Raw genomic sequence first — 26,441 nt, 5'->3', positions numbered from 1 at the left:
AATTCCACTTTAGGGGAAATAGATTTATGTACCAAACATAAAATCATGTAAATTAAACTTATTTTCAGGTAAAAAGAGAATTATTATTTTTGTTGATTTTTTTTTTAATGCAATCTATCTGCCAACTGTTGGCCCTACCAGAAAAACAGCCATCAGAGAAAACCATAGGTTGCACAGTGTTACCAAATAAACAGACCTGAGTATGTAGTTTTCCAGCAATTCAGACTGAAAACCATATGGGGAGCAAGAAATGTTCACTGCCAGGAAGAGGTGAGAATGTGGCTGCTCCCAAAATGATATAGAGATCTCGGGTTCCTTGTTCTCTCAGAGGTGCAGCTCTGACTCTCCAAGCACAAATCCAAGGAGCTGAGCAGCCTTGGTTGGATGAGCTTTGGTGGGAAGGTGGAAGTCAGTGAAGGATGGCTTGTGTGTGTCCCAAATGGCACAGAGGGAAGGGAAGGGAAGGGAAGGGAAGGGAAGGGAAGGGAAGGGAAGGGAAGGGAAGGGAAGGGAAGGGAAGGGAAGGGAAGGGAAGGGAAGGGAAGGGAAGGGAAGGGAAGGGAAGGGAAGGGAAGGGAAGGGAAGGGAAGGGAAGGGAAGGGAAGGGAAGGGAAGGGAAGGGAAGGGAAGGGAAGGGAAGGGAAGGGAAGGGAAGGGAAGGGAAGGGAAGGGAAGGGAAGGGAAGGGAAGGGAAGGGAAGGGAAGGGAAGGGAAGGGAAGGGAAGGGAAGGGAAGGGAAGGGAAGGGAAGCTCTCAGCAGGAGGAACTGTGTCCTACAGCTGTTCCTGGCTGAGGTACAACAGCTCTTCTGCCACAGAAGCTGTTAGAGCACTTGGAATTGGAAATGTTAAGGTTGGAAAAGACCTCTAAAATCATGTCCAACCATCATCACTGTGTTCACTACTAAACCATGTCCTCCAGTGCCACATCCACATATTTTTGGAACACTTCCAAGGATGATGAGCCCATCACTTCCCTGGGCAGTCTGTTGCAGTGCTTCACCATCCTTTCTCTGCAGCTATTCTCTGTCCAGGATGTCACAAGGTGTTCCCCAGGTGACCTTCCTAGCAGCGTCACCTGGCAGATGCAGTCCTGGCTCTCATGGCTTCCATGGGAGCTCCTGAGATCCCAAATTCCCCCCTGGCTAAGCACTGACATGACTGCAGCTGGGAGCAGAGTTTGCTGACTCAGTACAACCATAACACCAGGTCTGCTTGGTTGTTGTTTTGAGAAGGTAATTTATGGTCACATTACAATTCCATGGTTATTTCCTACCCCGCCCTGGACTGTGCTGTCTTTTCAGGATGCAAGAACTGAGTTCAGGGGCAAGTCTGGGCACCCCATGTTTGCAATCACCAGCACAACCACCTCAATACAAACAGAAATTTGATCTCAAAACTCCAACAGATCAGATCTCTGATGTATTAGGAGTTTTCTCACCACTCTTAGGAGGTTCACAATGCAGACACTCAACCTGAGCCAGCCACCCTTGGCTTCCTTCTTTCCACTGAGGAGCTCCCTACTTAGATGATGACATGTAAAGTTAAATAATACAAATAAAACTCTAGGATGTATTGAAATAAGTTTCATTTCAATGCCCTACTTTGAAAAAGCTTCTAGGCAGTCTCTGGCTATTGAGGCACAGGAATAACTTACAGATTTTTTATAGAAAATTTCTGTTAATGGTCAATTTTCCATCTGTAAAATTAAATGTGACTCACTTCAGAACAAAGATCAATTATTTGAGAGAGGTCATTATTCCAGAAGTTAGAGCATGAGGCTCTAGAACACTGCAAAGGCTTGGATTCCGCCCCATTATTTTGCCAGTAATACTCTGCAACTTAAGCTTTGTCTTGGGTTCTTCTCTCATCCACACAACAGATAGAGTTTTGCTGCTCGTGCATGTAAAACACAAGTTGTTTGATGAACAACTTTGTAAAAATCACAGAAACACAGAATCACAGAGTGGTTTGGGTTGGACGGGACCTGAAAGACCATCTTGTTTCAACCGCCTTCCACAACCCCAGGTTGCTCCAAGCCCCATCCAGCCTGGTCTTGAACACTTCCAGGGATGGGACAGCCGTAATGTAACTCTCTTTATAAAACTACAGGTAGATAAACCATCATTATTTAATTTCATGGCATAATAAGATAGAAATGGTGTAGATGGCAGTAGCCTGTGTAGGAGCAGCTGAGCATTGTGCTCTGTTCCCATCACTGCCCTTCCCTGAGAAGACACCATTTCTCAAATCAAAGTGCTGCTGGGGTCAATCCCATCTCTGCTGAATGAGTGATACTGCCTGAAGACTTCTAGATCTACTATAACTGCCAAAAAAATTCAAAACAAGTTCTCTGCATGCAAAAGGGATCAGGCAAAAGAGACCATCCAAAGAGCTGCAGCAGTTATTTTATTTATCAGTATATCTGGAAAAAAAACCCAAACACACTTATTTGAATTCCCTTCACTTCCTGAAATCATAGTTCTAGAGATAAAATTTTCTTGTGGGTACCTATACAAATAATCCTCAAATAGAACAAGCAGAGAGTTTAGAACTTTCTTAGAAAGCACAAAACACAAGGCCAGGGGGCAGTGGGAGCAGAGGTTTGTGGCTGGCCATCCCTTGCTGACAATCAAGTGGTCAGTGTAAGGCTGCTGAGTTGGGACATTTCAGAGTCACATGGATTGCTGCCTCTTCTCCAGGCACTTCTCAATGTCATCCAACACCTGCACAGCTGCTTTTGGAATACGAGTGCCTGGACCAAACACATTGGCAACACCAGCTTCATACAGGAAGTCATAATCCTGTTGGAAAAGAGATTTAAGATTATAGTTAATAGTGAACAGAAAATTGGTAATTGATTTATAACCAGTACATGCTCTGCCCTCTATGCTGGGCGTGAGAAAGCAACAAGTCCCAGAGAGAGACAGCACAGCTTCAAGGAAATGGGAAATGGGTAGAAGTTAGAAGGTAGGAAAAAAATACTAAAAATTATCCACAGGAAAAGGTTTATTTCTTTAGAGTCAGACTTATGGCAGTCCTTGGAATGTACTCAAAAGTCAACTGTATATGAGTCTGAATAACCCAACCTAAATTTGATCTAACTTCTAATTTTGAAAATGCTACTTTAAACAAGGCTTGGAGCAGATAACTGCCAGTGGTCTCTTGCAATCTAGAGTTAATTTAATTTTATGACTGTCCTGAAATTTCAAAAAGACTTGGGAAGCAGCTCTGTATTCTCTCTTTCGTCTGCATAGGACGTATTACACCTTTACCAACCACAGGGTAGTAACAGCCCATTGAGAGATACTGGACAGAACACAAATTGTCATCTAAAAAATACTATGAGTTTTGTTTGCTCAGTTTAGAATTCTGTCATTCCTGAATAGTTACTTGACTGCCTATAAAAGGGAGAGGTGTGGAAAAAGAGAGTAACAGGAGATTTATATGCAAAATCAGTTTGGATCACTATAGGCAGAGGATGGCTGTAAGGTGATGGAGACAGGCAGACTGCGCAGGAGCTAAGGAAAATTTAAAGATGAAAGCTCTGACTGCCAGGGAATTCAACAAACTGCTCAACAGTTTAGGAGAAAGCAGAGGAAATGAGAGGCAATGCCTGCCTGATGATAGGGAAGGTGAGGAGAGGCTGAAAAGGTGAGTGAGATATGCAGCCTAGGGGTGATGGGACCTGCCAGGGGCCTTAGTCACTGGCTGTGGCTCTTCACAACCATTGCTGGAAGTCAAAAGGTCTCTTAAGACAGAAGCCAGCCTGTACCAATGATAACCAAGGACTGGTGATGCGAAACAACAGAGCATAAAGAACATATCCCTGAAGCTCATCTTTTCACAACACAGCTCCATCTTCCATCCCACAAACACTCTAAGTTAAACCAGGACATGCTGTAGAGAAAATCAGACTGGGGGATCCCACCTTACGGATCTGTGCTGTCCCTGGTGACTGTACAGAGGAGCCTTCAGTGCTCTGACATTACAGAACCCAGGAAACAGCTCAGCAGTTCAGACAGAGATAAATCAGTCTCTTAGCTCAATGGAAATGTGTGGAGACCCTGGGGGGGCATTCCCTGGTTTAGGGAGACACAAGAAGCTTCCCTCAATAAGTTTTAGACCCCATTGGCTCCTTCCCCTGTTCCTATGTCTGTTCCTAGGTCCCTGAGCCACTCTCCCCATATTCCCTGATTGGCCCAGAGACCAGGGTCAGCCCCTAGGCCCTGGCAGAGAGAAAGTGCGACTCTCTGGGTGTGGGTGCTGGGACCTGATCATCTCACCGCTGCTGAATAAAACATCAGTGGATATTATGCAAAGGTTCTTTCTGCTTCCTTAACCTGGACTGTGCTAGCAGCAATTCAGACTGCTACAGAAACGATGCTGCCCGTACCTGAGGCGGGATGACTCCTCCACACATGACCAGGATGTCGGGCCGGCCCAGGGCATTGAGCTCCTTGATGAGTTCAGGCACCAGGGTTTTGTGCCCCGCGGCGAGCGTGCTCACCCCGACACAGTGCACGTCTGCATCCACGGCCTGCTGCGCCACCTCCCGCGGGGTCTGCGTGGGACAGGGCGTGGGACAGGGCACGGCCATGGCCCGGGGGCTGAGCACGCCCCCGGGAGAAGGGATGCACAGGGAATGAATGCTCTGGGCACTGCTCAGCCCTACCTGGAAGAGGGGCCCTATGTCCACGTCGAAGCCGATGTCAGCAAAGCCGGTAGCGATGACTTTGGCCCCTCTGTCGTGGCCATCCTGGCCCATCTTGGCAACGAGGATACGAGGCCTGCGGCCCTCACGGTCCATGAACTTGTCAACTCTGGTTGGAAACACACATCCTGTCAGTGCAAGTCACTGAGAATCGTTGGAAGTATTTCCACACATAAAAAAAAAGCACTTGCTGCAAGTGTAGCATAATTTCATCAAATAAAAAGATCTTCTAAGTCGTGGTTTGGCTGTGCAGCCTGCACACTATGTTAATATTCATGTTATGTTCTTAGTAACTCACTTCTTGTACGTAGCAGCCACAAAAATAAAATATTCTTTATTTAAAAAAATCTTCCCTTATTCTTTTGCTTTCTAACAGGTAAAATACTGAATTCTCTGAGGGTTTAACAAGATGAATTACAACTCACCAAAACACATTTTTTAGTTTTTAAAAATAATTATGACCTATTATTTCAAAAGTACTCACACAGAGATGGGTCCTGGACATCACACTATGCATTATCATTCCACTGGGTAAAAATCTGTCCATGGAAGGATTATTGTATCTCCTATTCTGTGCACTCATTCCACTGCCCCTCTTTTTTTGGATACTGGCAGCTCATATTTCTATTGTATTGATGCTACTGTGTAATCACAGCCTCAGATACTGCTCACTATTCAAGTACCACCAGGATCTGTCTGTGGTTACAGGCTGGACTCACTGATCTTAAAAGTCTTTTCCAACCTATATGATTCTGTGATTCTATGTAAGAAAGGGAGCTACATCTTGATTTTCAAGGGGTTAGTTCAGTTCTCTTTCACATAAAAGCATAACTAAAAATAGTTAAATTTAAATAGTCAAAATAAAAGAACAATGGTGACATTTCCTAGCACAACTACTTTCAAGTCAGTCTAATCATCACCACTGCAAAGCCATCAGTAATTCCCTTTCAGGAGAGCCTGAACTCTTAAATGGGTAAACCCCAACACAGCAGGGACTGATTTGTGCTGCATCATCTCCCACAGAAGCAATTCAGGCTCTGTACCCCTGAGGGCAGCAGTAAAGGCAGAAACTGAGAAAAGACCCAAAAGGCAACTGTTTTCACACATACCAACATCTAGGGATGCCTCCTCCACTGGGGTATGAGTCATACCCAAAGACTGGAGGCTGTATGTGGATATCCAGATAGATTTTAGCAACAGTTTCAGCAACAGTGAGAGTGAAATTGCAGAAACAATTTATGGGTAAATCAAAACAAGGTTTTGTAGTATGAAGTGCTGGAAATATTTTAAAGATGACTATTACACAGCCTTTAAAAGAAGCAATCCAATGTACAGGGATTTCAGGCAATGTTTCTCAGCATCTTAATCCTGTGTCTTAGGCTATTTGGACAAAACTCTCAAATCATAACTTCACCTCAGTGAATTTTTGTTTGCAAGCAAATACAATTTCAAATAAGTTTTGACCTTGTCTTATTGTACTTATTCCTTGTCATTCTACTTTCCTGCTTACAAGAGTGCTTTTGCAGGTCCAGGGATTCCCCAGGGATGTCACCCAGATTTGGGAAATGTTTTTTTAGGGCACAGTCAGTAGCACATGTACCTCCTTGATTAAATGTGAGGCTATTACACATTTGGCTACCTGGGAAGAGTTCTCACCTCTTGATGGCATGAAGGATTTCATCACTCTCCCCAAACTCCTGGCGATAAGCTCCGCTCACCATGCGGTCGCTGGCTTTGTGCTCCCCGAACACCTTCTTCATGGCATCTGTTATCTCCCCCACAGTGCACCTAAGACAGACAAAAACCATTCCTGTTATCAGCAGGCTGACATGAAAACAGAACACAGACATCACTGGCACTGGCTCAACCATCTGCCTTGCTGCTGGACAAATTTACTTAGATTGGTTTCCCTTTCAGTGCTGCAACTCTGAAAATCCAGCTCACCCCACTGCTACCCACTGACAGAACATGCAAAGGCATTTTTAAGAAAATACTTTATTGCTCATGTGAGAATTGATTTACAACAGGCAAGGCAATGGGGAATGGCAAAATTTTGATTCAGCAAATTAAATCAGATTTTCTGAATAGAGATTTTTTTTTTTGGGTGGGGAGGGGGCCGGGCTCAGACTAAAAGATCCTTCATTGGGATTCATGCACAAATATAAAATATAAATCAAGAGGGGACAAAAACAAAAGGAAGAACACACAGAAGAGACTGAAACCTAACATTTTAACAGGAATTTATTTGCCTTTCCCTTGATGCTTTTATTTTAGTGTTCATTCTTCTCCTCTTCTCCTGACACAGCTCCTTTACCCACTAGATGCAGAAGGATCTGGGAAATTTATTTATGTGCAAGTTACAAGTTTTGTTTGCTACTGGACACACTGTACATGTCTGAAATAATTCTTCTGCTGAAGCACAAGTGAGAGAAGCAAACTAGGCTCTACTCTCTTCTTGGACAAACATCAGCAATAACAGCCTCTATCCCAAAGCAATTAAAAAATTTGTGCTGAATACAAATTAATGCAAACTTTGTCAAAGGAAGGAAATAAAAATACTACTCTTCTGAATCACTTTAAAACTGTGCTTACAAATACAGACACCAAAGCAGTATTAAGTGTATAACTAATTAAGCTAGCACACTTTGAAACTCTGGAATTCATGTTTTCTCCTGCCACATTATATTTATTCTCTACAACTCCCTGAAAGGAGGGTGGAGCCAGGTAGTGGTTGGTCTCTTCTCCAAGGTAACAACTGACAGGACAAAAGGAAGCGGACTTAAGTTGCACCAGGGGAGGTTTAGGCTGGAATTTAGGAAAAATTCTTTCACTGAAATGCATGTCAGGCTGTAGGACAGGAGCTGTGGTGGAGTTCCCATCCCTGAGAGATTTAAAAGCTTTGTAGATGTGACCCTTGGGGACATGGGTTAGTAGTGGATCAGCAGAGATGGGTAATGGTTGGACTCAATGATCTTAAAGGCATTTTCCAACCTAAATGATTCTATGATTTAACTACAAGCTACTCTGAGGCAAAATTACCTTAAGCATTCTCTAAAGCTTTTACATAAAATGCTCAGGAAAGACTGGAGAAGACGCACCTTGCTGTCCACACACCTCTACAAAGAGATGGCCAAATGAGCTGTACTCAGTTTCCCTTCTGCTGTTTGCAGTTTCAGTGGGTATTGATTCCTACCCCATGCAATCTGCCACACATGCCCCCAAAGTAACAAGACATGGATTTCTGCTGCATTTGCTGAATCCTCCAGTAAATTTCAGAGAGATGTTTTACTTCCTGTGACCACCCAACTAATTTGCTCTTTTGCTGGCTCATATCAGCTCATACTTAGTTATAAATGTAAACTCTGCTAAGGTAAAGTGTCAGAAATCCATTTGTGATCACACATCAAGATCTGTACAGCTCAGATGTCTGTAGTGGCCTCTTATCTCTGCTATCACTTTTCACAGTTGGCCAGCTTTTCCTAAGGACAGCATCACTCTGGAACAAACATTTAAACTCATGTTATTGATACTGTTTTGGCCATTTCTCCTCCCCCGGCTTTCTGGAATTCTGTTTGACTCACTGTTAATCACTTGTGTCATCAGGTTTTGATTTTCAGGACATCTAAATAATCTTATTAATATTATTGCTTTCTGTAATTACTAACAAAGAATGAAAAGTAAACTGCAAAAGTGCATTAGGTAAGGTGACTTCCCCGAGGCTAAAATGCAAGTTTGCAGCAGACTTAAAAAGTGTCTATAAATACTGACTCCCTTTCAGAGTGCCAGACATCACAGATTGCAGCCCAAAATCAATACCCCCCATGCACAAACACTGAGGGCTTACTCCTGGTAGTGTGGTGAAGGGCTACAGCAGCATAAAACACATATTTTTTCTAGAGAAAACTAAGCTTAGATAAATCTTTCTCTTCCACTTTTGCAGAAGCAGTATCTGAGTATACCTCAGTATTAAATTAAGCCCTGCATGGCGGTGATGTGTCTTTCTGTTCTTATTACATAGAAGTGTGAAAGAAATTTCTGTGTTACAAATGAAAAATAAATGAGGTATAACCTGGTGGCTGGGATGAAGTTGTTTTAGTGTACTGTACAAAAATGAAACACACTTCTTTCTTCTATAGACACTGCTTCTGAAATCCCTGTGTTTTGAAAATTGTGTCCCAAATCTCTGCAACACTTTAAATCCACTTTTAAGTAGTAACTTAAGTAATAAGGAGCTTTGATTTTAAATTACTCATTAATACTTTTCTGCTGTTTACCAAGAAACTATTTTTTTGATCTCTGCCACATATACATCCACAATGGATAGCTGTCTCTGGAGCCAGGAGTACAACCTCTTTTCCTAACAGAGTAATTTTTTATCAGTATGTATTTGTGTGTGACTCTCTCCCAGTGGTCCACAACCAGCTGCAGAACCCAAATACCAATCTGGAGAAAGTCAATGACCAAAATGTGCCTGTTAGAGCTGGCACCCTGTGTCTGCTCAGCCTCAGCTGCTGCTGCTCCTCTCTGCATTTCCCCAGTAAGCAGAGGCAGCAGCATGAAATCAGGTGAGGAAGTACCACAAGGACACAGATTGGGCAGAAGAAGAAGAAGCACAAGCAGTTACACTGCATTTCTGCCTTCCCTTTCCATCACTGAACTTCAAGTCTGGAGAGGGACCAAAAAACAGCACAGCAGGTGAGGGAGGAGAGAAAGAACTTGGTGTAACCTGTCCCACTGTCCTGTAATGGGGTTTCTAATGAGACATGAAGCACAGAAGGGAGGTACTGATCTCATTCACTTCAGATCTGCCTTATTTCTTGGGTTAGAATAACAACATTAACTTTTCTACTCGTATTTATCAGCACTGAAATCTCTGTACTAGTCCACAGAATCTTTTCCATAGTTCAGCACTGACAGTTGTGTGCTACTCATTTATTCCAAATGAGTTATATTGCATCATGCTCAAAATCCATCATTTCCACTTGCCAGGAAAGAGGCAGCTGTCCCTCTCATGCTGGTGATACTGGCCCAATTGTTTTCTGCTTGTGAAGGGTGAATGTGTTAAGTTTGAAATCTCTTCCCATGCTGCCCCCATTGAAGGCTCCTTGTACATGTTCCCAGAGCTCACAATCCTCCTTCAAACACTCTGTATCAGATGCCACTGTGTGGCAGTGACAGTGTCTTTCTGTGGTCACCCCCCATATATAGTTTTGGGGCAGAATTAAGTTCTGTGTTTGGAACTTACAAAGTGCATCTTCAGTCCATTAATGCTTTTACAATTAACAAAAACAAGGTCACCAATGAGAGAAACTAGGAGTTAACTGGTTAATTTTGCTACAGAAGATATAAATCCCTTAAATCCAACACTTGTCTCCTGTCATCTCCCCAGTTCCAAGACAAATGTAGACATACTGCTGGAGATTCCTGACAGGCTGGGGTTAAATGGATTTAAAATACAGTTATTTGGTATTCTAGGAATGGGAATGAAGGAATTTGAGATGTGACAGTAAAAACAGGGCAGCACCACAACAAAGAAGGAATATGGTTTGCTTATATTTGGGGTATTTAGTTAATTAAGGAACAGACAGACAGGATCTATTCTAGAGACTGATGCTGACCTTGAAACAGGAAGGAAAACAGCCTCAAAAGCACCTTGGGTGAAAAAAGGAACTGTTCCACTGGACTCTAAGGATGCCTCACACTGCTCAAGAACATTTCTTACAACTTTGCCTGACTAAACAAACTGATTTCTCCTTCAGCCAAAAAATGTTTTCACACCAATCTGTGGTGCAAGGAGAGATGAAGCAACAGAGCATAAGACTGAATACCCATTTTCACATCTCAGACACTTCTTAAACTCCTTCACCCATGAAACAGCTGAGTGACAGAGAAACTCAATTATGTCCTGGAACTGGTAAGAATATGAGTTGTGAACAGCAGAACGTGTACAAACAGCCTCATTTCATATCAGATTCTTTATATCTGTTGTGTTCCTTGTGAGAAATCTAAGCACTGCCTTAAGAAGTTGTAATATAATAACAGTGCATCTTACAATGTGAAACTGCAGCCATTATTTACTTCCACTTCTAATGAAAAACCCCAAAACTCCAACCCTGCTGACACCACACCCAAGAAAAGTTAAAAGGTGAAAATGAACATCAATTTGTAAATAAGAATTGGCTGTTCAACCCCACCCCCAGTACCTGGCACGTGCTGCTTCCACTGCCAGAGCAAGTAAGTTGCCTTCCCCAGTGGCAGCACATTGTGTGAGAGCAGCCAGGGACTGCTGGGCTGCTGCCTGGTCTCTGCTGGCTTTCACCTAAAGAGCAGGACAGAGACATTCAGTTCAAGGAAACCAAAAAGGGAAATGGGAAGTCAAATGTGGAAGACTAACTTCAAATATTAATTCTGGATGGGGAATTGTCAATATTCACTTCCTATTTCAATGAGATAAGAAGTCAAAAGGCAGCTCAGACCTTAAAATATTTACAAGTCCATAACATAACCCTAAACCAATTTTGTCTATGTTTTCACTGATTATGAAAGTGGATGTTGATTTCTGGTTCGGTGACCCTCAATAGCACTTGATAAGAAGCACCCAACAGTGAGCGATTAAGCAATGTCACAGGCTTTTAGAGCAAAACATTGCATAGATGGTTTCTATCATATTTTCAGAACATGTAAAGCTCTCCATTTTTAAAGGTTGGACATACAGATATATATTCCAGTTTCTCCACTAATGAGTGGAGAGTGGACTCTCAGAAACTGGAAGGTAAACTTCTGGCAAGCTGCCTTTACTCAGTCTCTCTCTGCAATTACAATAAGATTCATTTTTAGAAGGTTGTTCTTACCTTGTTGATTTTCTCGATCTGCTTGGCACGGACTACGGAGTTGTCAATGGCCAGAACTTCCACTGCCTCCTCTTTCTCTAGCTGGTGCTTGTTCACTCCAACAATTACTTCAGACCCTATTTCCAGTGGAAACACCAGAAACTCAGAACACATTTGCAAACTATTGTGAAAAGACACAATGCTAACAGGACAAGAAGATTTTGAGCATTATTATGCATAGCTTTGTTTATATAACCACGTAAATTTCAAATATATAAAATCTGCTCTTATAGAATGGATTTAAGTCTGTATTTTCCAGATTTTGTGATGAAAGATTAAATGCGTGAACATTCAACTCAGTGAATACTGCAGCAGGAAAAAAAAAAAATTAAACAGAACAATATTTATCTTGCAAACTGATTTAGTAATGAGTCCCTAAAATAGATTGGCTATTTTTCTCTTTTTAAGCTTACATAAGTGTATCTGACAGAACTAGGCAGAAGTGCTGGTCCCCTGCTCTGCATTTACATTTCTGATTTAACAGATAAGAAAGTTAAGTTCCTACCTAAAACTACTCCATGTGCATAAAAATTAATTTATCATGCTGGAAAATTATATTTTAGGTTTCAATCATTATGGAGTTGTCAGATATTTTTAATTGCAGTGCCTGATAACATTATACACTTTTTGAAGCAACATTAAGTAATTTACCTTATGAGAGAAAACACAGAACTTTACTGATTATTCTTTATTGGTCTTAATTAAGACCTGCTTCAAATTTATCCTCAATACAAAAATGTCCATGTAATTTCTTTCATGTTTGAGTTATCCCTAGTTTCTGTTCCTGGATTACTACTGGAATGCCCATTACAAAAAGTGGAATAGAGTTTTAAGGACACAAATATAAATATCTCCATAAATACTTACTCTATGAGTATATACACATATGTATAGCAAGCAAGGAATTGTATCCTCCTCTGCTATGATCTGACCATTCTGGGAAAACGGGCAGCTCTCCAGAAAACCCCGGAATTTGGCCAGCTAGGGTGAGTATCGCCACCTGGTGGCATTTCTGCTTTTAAACTCAGGAATCACAGCTTAAAGCTCCTATCAAGCCATTCACTACTGAAGGCTCCAAACACTCTTTTAAAATGGTGTTTCTACTGCTTTGTCTAATCTAATCTTGAACATGTCAAGCAAGACTTTTCACACTGGTACTGTATTTTGTACATTCTGTCTCTTTCCAGAGCTTTCACTGACATAAAACCATCACCGCTTGTTCTAGCACTCAATCTGCTACTCCTAAACTGAGAAATAAAAAACCACAATGAACATGTGTGTAAAAACCCTTTATACTGAAGTATTTTATTGTCAATTTTCCCTTCTTTCATCCCCCTGCTCTTACCAGAGTCAATCCTGGCTTGTCTCCGGGCTGCACACTCTTCAATACGAAGTTTGGGGATCCCCTCAGCAACAGCTTTGGCCATTCCACCCATTTCTTCTATCTCCTCAATAAGCTGAGAAATGAAGAGGATTGAGATACTGAGTAGTAGCAAGGTTTAAAAATTGAGCTTTGTACCTGTACTACCACCCACATTTTCAGTAAACCTTTTTTATCCAGTTTTGTGCTCTAAACTGTGTTCTGTAAAATTTATTTACAAAGACATCACTGAAGTGTAAAATAATTCCTTGATTAGAAATTACCAGTATATCAGACAAAGAAGACATAAGAAGTCTTTCCCTCAGAAGACATTTCTCAAAACTCCTATCCCTACAATTTTCCCAGAGAAGGTTTCTGCAAACTGACCTTTAAAGCAGCTTCATAGACATCGTTGGTGAGGCACTCCATGAGGTAAGATCCCCCCCAGGGATCTGCCACCTTGGGAATCCCTGATTCCTCCTGGATTATGATCTGTGTGTTGCGGGCAATGCGAGCACTCTTCACTGTGGGCAGCCCCAAGGCTTCATCATAGGAATTGGTGTGCAGAGACTGCGTCCCCCCGAACACCGCGGCCATGGCTTCGATGGTGGTGCGGATGACGTTGTTGAAGGGATCCTGGAAGGAAAAAGGGAGCTCTGAAGTTCAGTGGTTCTGCCACAGGGCTGGGGCGGGTTAGTCATTATTGCAAAGAAACAAATGCAAAATTCCCCACTGAAACACTGTAATCAGAACAAAAGCTGAAAAAACCCCAAATCAAACTGATTTATCACTTGTCGATATCTTAACAAAGAGATTAATTCATAAAGAAAGCCAAAATGATCACTGTGCCAGTAAACTGCTCACAGTAACAAATCAAAGCCTAATTTATATTTAGTGGTGTTTCAAAGAACTTAGTGAACCCAAATCACAGAGGATGGAACAGTAGGCCTGATGTCTTCCATCCTCCAAGTCCAGAATTCCTGGAGCAGCGTACAGTACGTGTGTCAGACAAATTACTAGTCAAGATGTGTTTTGGAACTAAATGTGCTTAAATATTTTCATTCATGACAGCATCACATAAGGTAATTATAGAAAACTGTGATTTGGATAGGTAAGAATGTAAAACATAATTTATGAGTAGATACCTATCTAAAGGCATGTTAAGTATATTTGCCCTCTGAAAGCTATAAGGAGAAAATACTCCACACTGAGAAGCTATACTAAGATAAACCACAATGTTTAGACAACGAGTTATGATCTAGCCAAAAAAATATTTACACTGAACACTGGAAGACAATTGAATATAGTTTTGGTAATAATAACATTTTTGCACTCCCACAATACTTTTAATTGGAGGACCCACAGAGGTCACTGTTCAGAAAATTCCATTGTTTTAGTTTTACTGTGTGTAAATAAGTAAACATTACATTTATTTAAAAAAAAAAAATAAACTTAAAAAAAGCAAGGCACAGAAGTCAGCAATGCTTACAATCACGACCTAAAAATAACTCCTATTGCATGACTTTGAGCAGCAGGCCTTGGGATCACAGCTGGAACCTAGCTCTGACCTCACCTGGGAAACTGTATGCACTCCAATGATTTATCTCCTTGCTGTAAGGTGAATTAGCAGGAAGAGCAGAGAGTTTCAAAGGAGCAGATGAGCTGTAACCATTACTTCTGTCCTCAGCACTGAGCATGAGGGGTATGAAAGACTCCCTTGGCTGCTGAAATTAATTCTCAAGCCAGTGATCCTGAGAAAAAAGTGCCTCTATCTGCTGACTGCACTGCATTTTGGAATGATAACTCACAAATCCAAGAGAGCTTCATCCTCTGAGTCCTGAATTGCCATACAGGTGTATCCAGTGCCAGTGTGTGCATTTGTCAGAGTGAGAGGACAGCTGCTGCACCTTTGTGAGTACCACCAGCAGCCCCCTTTAAGACACACACCACGAGAAAAACCTTTAAGTAAGGAGGTTGATGAGAGTCCAATTTCTAACCTGCTCAGTGAGTGACCAGCCTGAAGTCTGACAATGAGCCCTCAGCAGAAGAGATTTGGAATCCTTGGGCTTAAACATTTTCTCAATCAAGTGAGCCCACAGCCGCCTCCCAGCTCTCAGCTTTGCTATTTCCATATAGAAGTTCATGCCAATTCCCCAGAAGAAAGAGAGCCTGTAATAGGAGAACATGTACGGAATATAACATTGAATCATTCAGGTAACTCTGGATCAATAATGGAGAAGCCTGACAGCAAGGTCTCTGATTAATGTACTTTCACAGATGATGGGAATGTTCCTATTTGCTTGTATGTGTAAAATACTGAATTTCATATTAAACTATATAGAAGTTTTACCAAAATGGATTTTTATACTTGCAAATTTCTTGAGCTCACCTAGGTGCAAATTCATCAATAGTGAGGCCAGCTTTAAGCCCAGTTCTGCAGTATTCCAAGCCATCTGCTATGGTATAAGCTAATTCCAGGATGGTGTCAGCTCCTGCCTCTTGCATGTGGTATCCACTGATGGAAATGGAATTAAATTTTGGCATATGCTGAAAAAAAATAAAAAGATACAACAGGGTATAACAGCAGAAGAGAGGGTCAAATACTTGTTCTATCAACATTCACACAGAATCCAAGAATGATTTGAGCTGGAAGGGAGTTAAAGGTCATCTGGTTTCAACAACCCCTGCCATAGGCAGGGACACCTTCCACTATCCCAGATTGCTCCAAGCCCCATCTAACCTGGCCTTGGACACTTCCAGGGATGTGGCAGCCACAGCTTCTCTAGGAAACATCTGCCAGGGCCTCAACACCCTCACAGGGAAGAATTTCTTCTAACATCTTATCTAAATTCTCTTTTAGTTAAAAAATGTTCCTCCTTGTCCTGTCACTATCTGTGTAAAAAGTTGTCTCTATTGGTGTAAAAGGTTGCTCTCAATCTATTTTATAAACCCCCCTTAGGTACTAAAAGGCTGCAATGAGGTCCCCCTGGAGCCTTCTCCAGGCTGAACACCCCCAGTCTCCAGCCCACTCTCTGAATTCCTTGCTGACTGCAAATAAAACCCATCTCTACAAAAATGTGTTTGCAGATCTGGTCTGATTCAAACTTCAAATTTATATTTTAAGTGATGTTTGATATTAACTTTTCCTACTGTCCCTTTCCACAACCACCTTACTCTTCCCTATGACATGTCTTCCCATCTTTTCTTTGTTTTCCAAAGTGCCTCATAAACACTTACCCTAATAATAGAAGTTATACATTTAAACAATGAATACCTTTGAGGTGTACTGGAAGATGTCAGCAATGATCCGCATGGATGGTTCTGGGGGGAAAATGTAGGTATTCCTGACCATGAACTCCTTCAGGATGTCATTCTGGATTGTCCCTGTCAGCTTGGCCTGAGGCACTCCCTGCTCTTCCCCAGTCACAATAAATGTAGCCAGCACAGGAATGACTGCCCCGTTCATTGTCATGGAAACTGACATTTTCTCCAAAGGAATTCCATCAAAAAGGATTTTGGTGTCTTCCACTGTGTCGATGGCAACTCCTGCCATTCCAACGTCTCCTCGGACTCGGGGATTGTCTGAATCATAACCACGGTGGGTGGCTAAATCAAAAGCAACTGATAATCCCTGCTGGCCAGCTACATGAAAAAGAAAGGAAAAAATCCAAACAAACAACACAGAGAGATAGTTAGAAGTGTTGAACAGACTTGCACTAGGATGGGATCTAAATTTATTCACTCTATTTTACATGATTCAGGCTTGGATGGCAAACTAAATGTTGATGTTAAACACTGTTCCCTCCCCAAACCTGTCCAAGCTCTAGCAGTCTTAAACTTTAAATGAAGAAGTTTTTAACTGGGAAAAAAAAGCCAGAAAGGTAGTCCTTACTGTGCTTTAAAAACTGCTGAATAACAGCTCACCCACAAGTTATAAATTTGCCTAGACAGGCAGTAAGAGCTTACACACATAAATCAGCTTGGCTTAGCTGGGAGCAGAAGTGTCATAAACTCTGTCACGTTACCTTCTCTTTATCACAAACTAAACACCACAGACTGTTCCCTGGCTCTACTGACACATGTTTTTTTTAAATCTGCAGTAAGAGAAAATTATTCCTATAAAGTAGGGAACAGGACAGCCTGAGTTCTTGTTACTGCAACCTGAAAGCAGAATCCAAAACTCTGCTGCCCCCAGGCATTTTCCCCTCTGACCAGTGACTGGGCTGTCCTACCAGCTAACCCAGGTTACCATTTCTGCTTCAGCTCTGTGATCTCAGCTGCTTGAACCCTGGAATGGATGCAAATTATGTCTATGTGTTAAGGTGCAATAACTAAAAGCAGCATTTAACACATTCATTCTCCACAGAAAAATGAAACAAAGGCACTTCCAGAAATGATCCAATTTCCCAGTAATAAAGAAAGACAGTGCCACTGGGAAGATCTTATCAGAAATCCAAACTCACAGCATAAAATAATCACATTTGCCATGTAACTGACTGAATTCATGTCCCCCATTGCTTCACAAGGCAGTGTTGCTTCCCAGACCAGCTGCCCCACCTTTGATGTTGTCCTTGTAGAACTTGTTGCTCTCCTCCACTGTACTGAACCCAGCGTACTGGCGGATGGTCCACGGCCTGTACGTGTACATGGTGGGGTAGGGCCCTCGAGTGAAAGGCTTCACCCCTGGCAGCTCCTCAGGGAAGTCCTCCGTGTCCCTTCTGGAGTATAAAGGCTTGATGTCGATCCCCTCTGGGGTGTGCCAAATTAAATCCTTTGGGTTCTTGCCTTTCAGCTGCTTCTGAGCCAGGCCAGCCCACTCGGGGTGCAGCGGCTGCCTGTGCAGGGCGCGCCAGGCCAGGAGCGCGCAGCGGCGCGGCCGCAGCCGCAGGACGGCATCCCTGGCCCTCAGCATGGCTCTGCTCACGGGCTGGGGCAAGCTGGACAAAACAAAAACATGCACTCTGCATTATCATATGCACCTAACATAGAGATGTGAGAATGGAGAGGTCAAGCAGTTTGCTAAATCCAAAACAATCCTTCAGGAGAAAAGTGAAATGTGTTATTCATGCACTGATTTAACAGACAGTCCTTCCTCTTGCCTTTCAACAAGGAAGAGAAAAATCCTACATTCAGGAAAAATCCTACATTTTCCTCTAAGGAAAACATTCCCTCAACTTATCTACATCCACATCTGAGATGTGTAACTTATTTCAGTCCCTCGGCATCACCATCATTAATCAGTCACTGAAAAGCCAGTGTGAGGCATGAAGATGACATGGCCAGCTACCCTCCACCTTCACATCTCTCTCATCTAGGAATTCCTTCATGTCAAAGAGCGATGCTTTTCCAGGGATGGGGCAGCGACAGTTTCTCTGGGCAACCTGTGCCAGTGCCTCACCACCCTCACAGAATTTCTTCCCAGTATCCAACATCAAGGATACTCTGACAGCTCACTCTGAAGGAAGTGAGCTGTCAGAAAATTGCTGATGTAATCATACACTTTGAAATAGATGGCTTGGGCTGGATGGAAACTAGAGATAGGTTGAAAAAGAAAGGAGAAAAAAAAAATGTGGCGTGTGAGAACACAGAGCTTGTCCCACCATGCATGAGACTGATGGGGCAACAATGTGAACAATTCCCTGTGAGGGTAGCGAGGCCCTGGCAGAGGTTGCCCAGAGAAGCTGTGGCTGCCCCATCCCTGGAAGTGTCCAAGGCTAGGTTGGATGAAGCTTGAAGCAACCTGGTCTAGTGGAAGATGTCCCTGCTCATGGCAGGGGTTGGGATGAGATGATCTTTCAACTCAACCTAGTCTGTGAGCTCAGTCCCTCCTAAAAGCTCTAAGCTCCTTTGCTTCTGCTATCCATACCCTATCCTTGCACTTCCTTATAAAAACAAAACCTTTACAGCTTAGCTGCAAGGGTCAGTCATTTCCTTACTCCCTCATCTCTTTCACAACTGCCAAGAAAAACAAACTTCCCTGACACCTTTATGAGAAACCCTTTACGAGATACAGGAAAGCACCTGTATCACTGAAGCAACACTCTCCAAACATTTGCTTTAATAATATATATGCTAAGTGTGGTATGCCTACCAACTGAGGGGCACAGAGGAGCTTCTGAGGAGCACTCATGCCCTGCAGGGATGTGATGCTGCAGCCAGGACGGAAGGCAACCTGTGCCCACACCACTTCATGGGTCACAGGATGGGTCAGGTCAGAAGGAATCACAGTGGCTCATCTGATCCAACCTCCCTGCTCAAGCAGGGTCACCCAGAGCACAGGACATGTCTCCAGACAGTTCTGGAATATCCCCAGAGAGGGAGACTTCACAGCCTCTCTGAACAATCTGTTCAGCACTCGGTCTGCCTCCTGTCCAGGTGGAACTTGCTGGGATCAGTCCCTGCCCGTTCCTCTGGTGCCATTGCTGGGCCCTGGAGCAGAGCCTGGGCCCTGCTCTGAGCCCTCCCTGCACACAGGGACACCCAGGGCTGAGGGCCCCTCTTAGCTGGGTCTCCTCTCCAGGCTGAACAGCCCCAGCTCCCTCAGCCTTTCCTCCTCAGGGAGATGCTCCAGTCCCTCCATCATCTTTGTTACCCAGCACTGGACCCTCTCTAGGAGCTCCATGTCTCCCTTATCCTGAGGAGCCCAGAACTGGACACAGCACCCCAGATGTGCCTCCCAGGGCTGAGCAGAGGAGCAGGATCACCTTCCTGCTGGCATGCCGGAATTATTCTGCCCCGGAGCTGGACGCTGCATTTACCCTTGTTCAGTTTCTGACAATTCCGCTCTGCCCATCTGCCATCCCCGCCCTGTCACCCCCTCTCCACACCTCTCTCTCCTCAGCACCCACAGCCGGACAGGAACGCTCCGCTCTCCGTCCCGGGACAGCGCCCGCCGCCAGCGCCCTCCCCCAACACGCCCCTCGGGCGGCCAATGGGGACCGAGGGCCGGGCCGGGAGCCGGGACAGGGGACAAGGACAAGGACAGGGGCAGGGCTGGGGGCTCCGGGCATGGACGGGACCATGGAAAGGGATCGGGATCAGGACCAGCGATGGGATCCCCCCATTACCTGGCACCGGCCCCTCCGTCAGCGCACGGCCCCCGCGCACGCGCGGTGGGCGGGAGCGGCGTTGCGCGTGCGCCGCGGGAAGCGCGGGTTTGTTTGGTAACGTCCCGGCGGGCTGAGGTGGGGCCGGCGGCAGCTCTGAGGAGGGGGAGGCAGCGCCGGGAAGGTGAGGCTTGGGGCGACATGAGCCGGGGGGAGAGGAAGGGTTTTGTGGAGTTGTTATCCGGAGTTGTTCTGCTGCTATCCGGCAGCACCGGGGAGCGGGCGTTTGGGAATGTGAGGGAGTATGGGTGAGGACTACAACTTCCAGCATGCACTGCGACGGAGGAGACAGTCCTTTGCTGCGGCGGGAAGCGATGCATGTCGGGAGTTGTAGTCCTTACCTTATTTGCGTTCTGCTGTGAAAGCTGTCCCACAACGTGGGTAGTTATGGAGGAAGGGCCACGCAGGGGTTATTTGCTTGGTTTAGGGCTTATTTAGCTGGTGTGGAGTTTGTTTACCTGGCATATAGTTTATGTACCTGTTTTAGGCCTCAGTAACCCGGCCGGGGCTTATTTGTCTGCTGTCAATTTGGACACTTGCCTGGTGAGAAGTGACAGGACGTGAGTGAGGAAAGAGTGGCCTGAGGGGGTGAGTGAAAAGCTGAATAAATCTGAGTCGTGGTGCTTGAGAGACGAGAAGGGCAGTGGCGTTTGTGGCTGCTCCCGTTTGTGTCACAGCTTTTCCCTCTGTTTCTGTGGTAAGAAAAGAAACTGTAGATTTAAACTGCATCAGAGACCGCTGTACTTATGTGCTAAAGTAAAAAGTGAAAAGTTCTGGTAATTGGTTCACTGCACTGAAAATTAGAAAGATAAATCACAGAATGGTTTGGGTGGGAAGAGACCTTAAAGATCATCTGTTTCCAACTCCCTGCCATGGGCAGAGACATCTTCCAAGTGGGGGTGCTTTTTTAGTGGTTCTATATTTAGGTAAATTTACAGGATTTGGGCTCTAGCAAATATTCAAACATTTAATCTCATTTAGGGTCATTTGGGGCTTATTGCATTGAGTCCAATTTCCTTTTTTTTTTTAAGTATGGTTTGCACTGTATGGGTTATAATTGATGGATTTTAATTTTGTCTTTGTTTCCTCCTGTTCCCGTTGGTTTACAGATAATGAAACCCCGTCACACATCTTCCAGTAAAATGGGGAAGCCAGCTGGTGGGAGATCAGCAAAAAATCCTTCTAAATCACAAAATCAACAAGGGCCTTCTAGCAAAAAAAAGGGAGCAAATGAACAGAGAAGAAAACAAGGTCAAAAAAGACAGGTATTTATTATTTTGGAAGGGGAAGGGGAAAGAGGGGAATTCCCATTTTTTAAATTGGAATTCATAGAGAATAGTTCATTAACTAAGAATAGTCCTCTTAAGGAAATGCCTAGTCTGAAGAGCTCTTTTAAGCAGACTTCAGTAAAGAAGTTTTTTGGGTTTTTTTGTGCTCAAAGACATTTGTCAGACACTGGCATAGTGAGTTCACAGGAATAGATGAATGATTGCACAGCAGAGGTTGTCTCAAAATTGCCACATTTGCTGTAAATTTTTCCCTTCAGCAGGTCCCTCAGACAGGCAGAAGGGGAGTTAAGGAACTGAAGGACTCTTCCCCTGCAGGTAGGGTCCTGTTCTTTGCTGTTAAATCTGAACTGTTTTACACCTTTGACTCCAGTCTGACTGAATTGAGTCACAAAGCTGTCTGTCCAGGTTTGACAAGTCATATTTCTCTTTTTTCCTTTGTGATAACAGGAGAGAGTGGTTCTTCAAAAAAGATGAAGCTGTCCAGTGCTGCAATAAGATCTTGGCAGCCTCTCTCAGAGAACAGTAGGCTGTTCCTGGAAAATATAGTGGATTCAGTAGTACTGTAAGTGCCAAATACCCTGGTGGTTCTTCTTTATTTCCTCAAGGAACAAAGTGAAAAATCATAGTATTACTTGAACTGAAAGTCAATGTGGTTTTTGACCTGTTTTCTGTGCTTGCACACTTTGTGATGGAAATTCTGCCTGCATTTTCTTTCCAGATCTGTTTTGTCCCAACAGAGGGAGGGAAAAGATGATGTTCAGAAGCACCTCAATGTACTGAAAAACAGGTAAGAAATTATAAATTAAAAGGAAAGAGGGAGAAAAAAGATTTCTTCCACCCAGTTGTTTTGTACCATACTTTGAGGGTGAACTAAAACTCTCCTCTGACATATATATATTTAAATATTTAGATTTAGATATATATATAAAGCTATGTATCATGTTTCATAAAAGCATTTCCAGGTTTTACTAAAATGATCATCATTTGGAAGCAGTTAAAAATCCTCCTCTTAGAACTTAATTTGAAAAACAGAAGGGTCAGAACTGGGAAAATATTAATTAATGTCAGTTTATATTAGGAGTGTAGAGGCCAGTGGAATATAAACCACACAAGGTCAGTGCAATAGCAAGCATGAGAATTTTTGGATTTCTTGTTCCTGGTTCTTTCCTTGGACACCTACTCCACATGATTTTGGAAAACAATTCAAGGCAGTTTTTCTTTCCCTCTGCAGTCATTTACTTCACTGGCAACAATTTGGTCTAAAACTATAATGAGATTAGTTTTCCCCCATAATTTGCTTTTTGCTTTGCAAAGAACTCCAAACAAGTAATACTTTCCCTTTTCTGTAATTAAAGGGTGCTGAGAAGTCTCAAGACTTTACATGTGCCTCCAGGGAAGCTGGGTAACCTGAAGAATAACCTGGGCCTTCAGATGGCAGAGAAACAAATGCTTGAGACAAATGAGGAGTCTTTGGTACAACTGCAGGTATGAAAAGCAAGGAAGGCAAGAAATTACCTCACCACACTGCAGATCGTGCCTGTGCTGTTGTGGAGGAGTGTCCAGGTGTTCCTCATTGTCAGTCACCTTTGCTGCAAAGCACTGTCTCTCTTTGCATGGTTTTTCAGGGACTCAGTGTGTTCTGTGGGAAAGATTCACCCTTTCTAAAGTGAATTTTCTTCTGTTTTGTTCTTGGTTTTGTTTTAGGATGAAATAAATGAAGCAGAGCGATCAGCAGAGCGCATTGAGGAACACATACAGCAGCTGCAGTACAAAATCCAGGTGCTCAAAAGCCAGTTAGAGGAAGATGAAAAAGGTGCCAGGAAGGTATAAAATAATAAATAAATATAAATAAATATATAAAATAAATACTTGTGTACTGCTATAACCTAGAGGAATGGGCTGACTTCCAGAGCTTTCTCAAACAAGCTGTTTCTCAGTCAGTGTCGTTTAAGGAAGGCCTCATCTGCTTTTGGGAATTGAGCTTCTTAATCTTTCCAACTTCAGTTGCAGAATTAAGTTTGGTTTCATAAGTTGGATAATGACAGGTTATTTTCCTACTTGTGTGCCTGATATTTGGGGGTTTGGATTGTTCCTTCATTTTCTTCTTTTTTTCCTAGGTATTCCAGGAAAATGGCAGTGGAACACTCCAGCTTCCAGAACTCCCCAAGCGCAGTTTGCAGGCACCCACTTTGCAAGTGAGTGTGGAATATATATTTATCTTTTGAAATATGTATTTGTCTTTTCAGAGACACTTTGGTTGTGAGGCGGAAGGCAACAGAATGTGCTTTTATCCCTTAACCTCTTCCAGAGGGGGCAATTCTGAAAATTCAGAAAATTTGAATAGATTTTCATTTTCTGTGTTATATTTTTGTTCTTTTCATTGAGAACTATATACTTCTGATTTAAAACCAGGACAGAACCCTAAAAACCCTCCTCATCCCTGAAAGTGTTCAAGGCCAGGCTGGATGGGGCTCTGAGCAGCCTGGGATAGTGGAACCTTGTGGAAGGTGGCCCTGCCCATGGCAGGGGCTTGGAACGAACTGATCTTTAAGGTCTCTTCCAACCCAAGCAATTCTGTGATCTTATGATTTAAAACATCACCTGTCTTTTCCTAGAAACACTATGGCCCTAGGGAACTTGTAATTTCTGAAATATATCTATAATTGCTGGAGGGAAGACTCATTCTGTGACTTCGAATCATTTTTTGTTTAAGCTGTAGCTGGGCTGCGTGAAGGTGAAATTCCTGTTGCACTTGATAAAAGCTGTTTTTTTATTTGTTGTCTATGATTCTTTCCTTCTTTAGGAGGAAATTTTGAAGGTAAAGAATCAGAAAGGCCTTTTAAAGGATATGAATGCTATCCAGCAGTCAGCTGACTTGAAGAACTTGTTAACCCTTATTGAAAAGACCTATGAGAAGGTGGATTTGCTTTGAGAAGCCAAAATATGTGGAGTCTCCATGCTGAGTTTGGAATCTGCTTTCTTTCTAATGGCCTTCCTGTTGTGACTGCTGCATTTCTGTCAAAACATTTTCTATTAACATTGGTATATAAATGTGTAGATACATTTAGGGACTCAAGTGATTTAAGTCATCTGCCAAGGTTTTTTGGGATTTTTTTTGACCTGTGATGACTTCTAATGATGATATATACTGTCATAGGAAAAGGGAGGGAAATGGATCCTGGGTATTTGGGAATTTTTACAGAATAAGGGAACTATTCCATTCTATTTGCATTTCTTTATCTGTAAATCACTGAAGGCTGTGTCTTCTACGAAAGTAGTTTTTATTTGGGAGTTTAAACCTGAAACAGGCAGGAAAAATAAGCTTATCTAACACTCAGTTGTAAATCCCCTGTTCAACTTTCTTACTATTTTTTGACAAAAACCCTCAATTGAAGAAAATGGAATAATTTTTATCAAATATACAAAATTGCTTTTACATTTTGGTTACTTAATAAAAAACCAACATCAAACAACATGAAATACTTCCTAGGTTAAATTACCTGCTGAAAGATAGCAGTGCTCTTTACACTGACTTGCTTCATAAACTCTTGTTCTGCTGTTTACAAGCTGCTGCTACTTTTAATGAGACAAAAGCTCATTATCTTTCTTCCAAGAGGGCTTGAAAGCCTCTCTGGAGTTAGAATCATGGAATATCTCAAGTTGGAATGAACCTGTAAAGATCTCTGAGTCCAGCTCTCTACTCCTCACAGGACAACCTAAACCATGTAGGATCAGGAAACCAGACTAAGTACTTGCTTTATACTGAATCACAGGAAAAGGAATATAATTATTTAGAAGTATTTCTCAAATTTGTTATCACTTGGCAAGGGAGGCAGTTACTGATATAACCATTACCCCAAAATAATTTAATCCAGAGCATGGGTTAAAGATTTTCCTGCATGCCAGGAAAAGGTTAAGTAAAGATATACTCCTTTGCTTTCATTGAGGGTGATTTGCTGTGTGGGTTTTGAACTTTCTGGACCACATAGAGACCTTTGCCTTTTTGAAAGTTTTTTATTTTGAAAGGAAAGTGTGGAGAAGAGCAGTGAGTAGGAGTCAGAATCAGCTTCCACAAAAGGGAGTTGAAATAATACCTGAAGAATGAGCTGCTGCATTATAGCGCTGGATAGATACAGAGGCAACTCGTAATTACTTTAATTTTTTTCCCCAACACTGGGTGACTTATGATAGGCTGGCTGTGGGTGTTGCTACTTTGGGGCTGTCAAGCACACATGAACAGGGTAACATGAACCAGGGAACATAAATGCAGGCATTTAGGAGTGGTCTTAGCTCCACTTGATGGTGGATACTCTTGGACAGAGTTGCAGAATGATCACATTGTTGGTTTTGATGAGATTTGAGGCCTCTTCCAGAAGGTTCACTGTTGGTATGTGTTTTTGGAGCTGTGACCAGAGCTTTGTGATTTTGTTGCCCGATCCGAAGAAAACACAAAACAACCAGAGTTGCTTTATGCGGTGCTTTATTGAGGGCCCGGGAGCCTGAGGACTTTCGTCCAAAGTCAGAGCCCCAAATTCGCGATAAAATCTACAGGGTTTATATACTTTTCTTAACATTATTGCTTCATTAGATTTGCGTATATCACTAATCATTTTTATAGATAATTGAAGATTCATTAGATACATCATGACATTTTGTTATTTAGCCAAAAGGTACATTCCATAGATAAGACTTAGTACATTCTCTAGATAATACATTCTTTCGATCTACCATGCACCGAACCTTGTATCATGCACTAAAGTTCAATTAAAGTTTACCGGGCCTACTGCGGCCTTAGCATAACTACTGCTATTCATGCTAACTATAGTATTGTTTCATTACTCTAGATATCTATCTATTAACCATGATATGATTTTCAATAATTTTCAACCTTCTGCAACAATTTGACCTGAAACTTTAATTTCACAAACCTTGGCTTTAAGTAGGTAAGACATGTTCATGTGTGTGTATGCTGTATGTACTGAGTTTATGCATTTAAGGAATACTCAGGGAAAATCTTTAAGAACTTCTGAATTCAGGTCAACTTAGCTTAACATTTTTCCTCAGAAGTGATCTACAAGTGCAG

General features: G+C 42.7%; 2 protein-coding genes across 6 annotated transcripts; one reads left to right on the top strand and one right to left on the bottom strand.

Annotated features, from left to right (window-relative positions):
* Window positions 1-2,387: 2,387 nt before the first annotated feature.
* On the bottom strand, window positions 2,388-20,085 carry MMUT (methylmalonyl-CoA mutase). Of its 2 annotated transcripts, none has more exons than XM_084203498.1 (13): window positions 20,031-20,085; window positions 17,521-17,900; window positions 16,238-16,605; window positions 15,353-15,510; window positions 14,961-15,132; window positions 13,351-13,599; window positions 12,949-13,060; window positions 11,565-11,680; window positions 10,917-11,032; window positions 6,370-6,501; window positions 4,675-4,822; window positions 4,396-4,563; window positions 2,388-2,803 (listed from the first exon to the last, which is right to left on the bottom strand). In XM_084203498.1, exons 2-13 carry the CDS (start codon window positions 17,873-17,875, stop codon window positions 2,675-2,677), a joined length of 2,223 nt encoding a protein of 740 aa, XP_084059624.1. In that variant the 5' UTR covers window positions 17,876-17,900; window positions 20,031-20,085; the 3' UTR covers window positions 2,388-2,674. The 2 variants fall into 2 exon arrangements, with proteins under 2 accessions (XP_084059624.1, XP_084059625.1); XM_084203499.1 differs by lacking the exon at window positions 20,031-20,085 and adding an exon at window positions 19,791-19,924.
* Window positions 20,070-24,915, top strand: CENPQ (centromere protein Q). 4 transcript variants are annotated; one of them, XM_084203502.1, is made up of 10 exons: window positions 20,137-20,193; window positions 20,557-20,657; window positions 21,179-21,334; window positions 21,616-21,673; window positions 21,806-21,920; window positions 22,077-22,145; window positions 22,714-22,843; window positions 23,063-23,182; window positions 23,476-23,553; window positions 24,162-24,913. In XM_084203502.1, the coding sequence occupies exons 3-10, from the start codon at window positions 21,182-21,184 to the stop codon at window positions 24,288-24,290; spliced, it is 852 nt and encodes a 283-aa protein (XP_084059628.1). In that variant the 5' UTR covers window positions 20,137-20,193; window positions 20,557-20,657; window positions 21,179-21,181; the 3' UTR covers window positions 24,291-24,913. The 4 variants fall into 4 exon arrangements, with proteins under 4 accessions (XP_084059630.1, XP_084059627.1, XP_084059628.1 ...); XM_084203504.1 differs by lacking the exon at window positions 20,557-20,657 and having other exon boundaries at window positions 20,070-20,193; window positions 21,619-21,673; window positions 24,162-24,915; XM_084203501.1 differs by lacking the exon at window positions 20,557-20,657 and having other exon boundaries at window positions 20,070-20,193; window positions 24,162-24,911.
* Window positions 24,916-26,441: the final 1,526 nt, after the last annotated feature.

The sequence above is a fragment of the Fringilla coelebs genome (genome assembly GCF_963513975.1).
Source record: "Fringilla coelebs genome assembly, chromosome: 3".
NCBI lineage: Eukaryota > Metazoa > Chordata > Aves > Passeriformes > Fringillidae > Fringilla > Fringilla coelebs.
The sequence above is the reverse complement of the archived record's forward strand: the minus strand, read 5'-3'. Positions and strand labels throughout refer to the sequence as shown.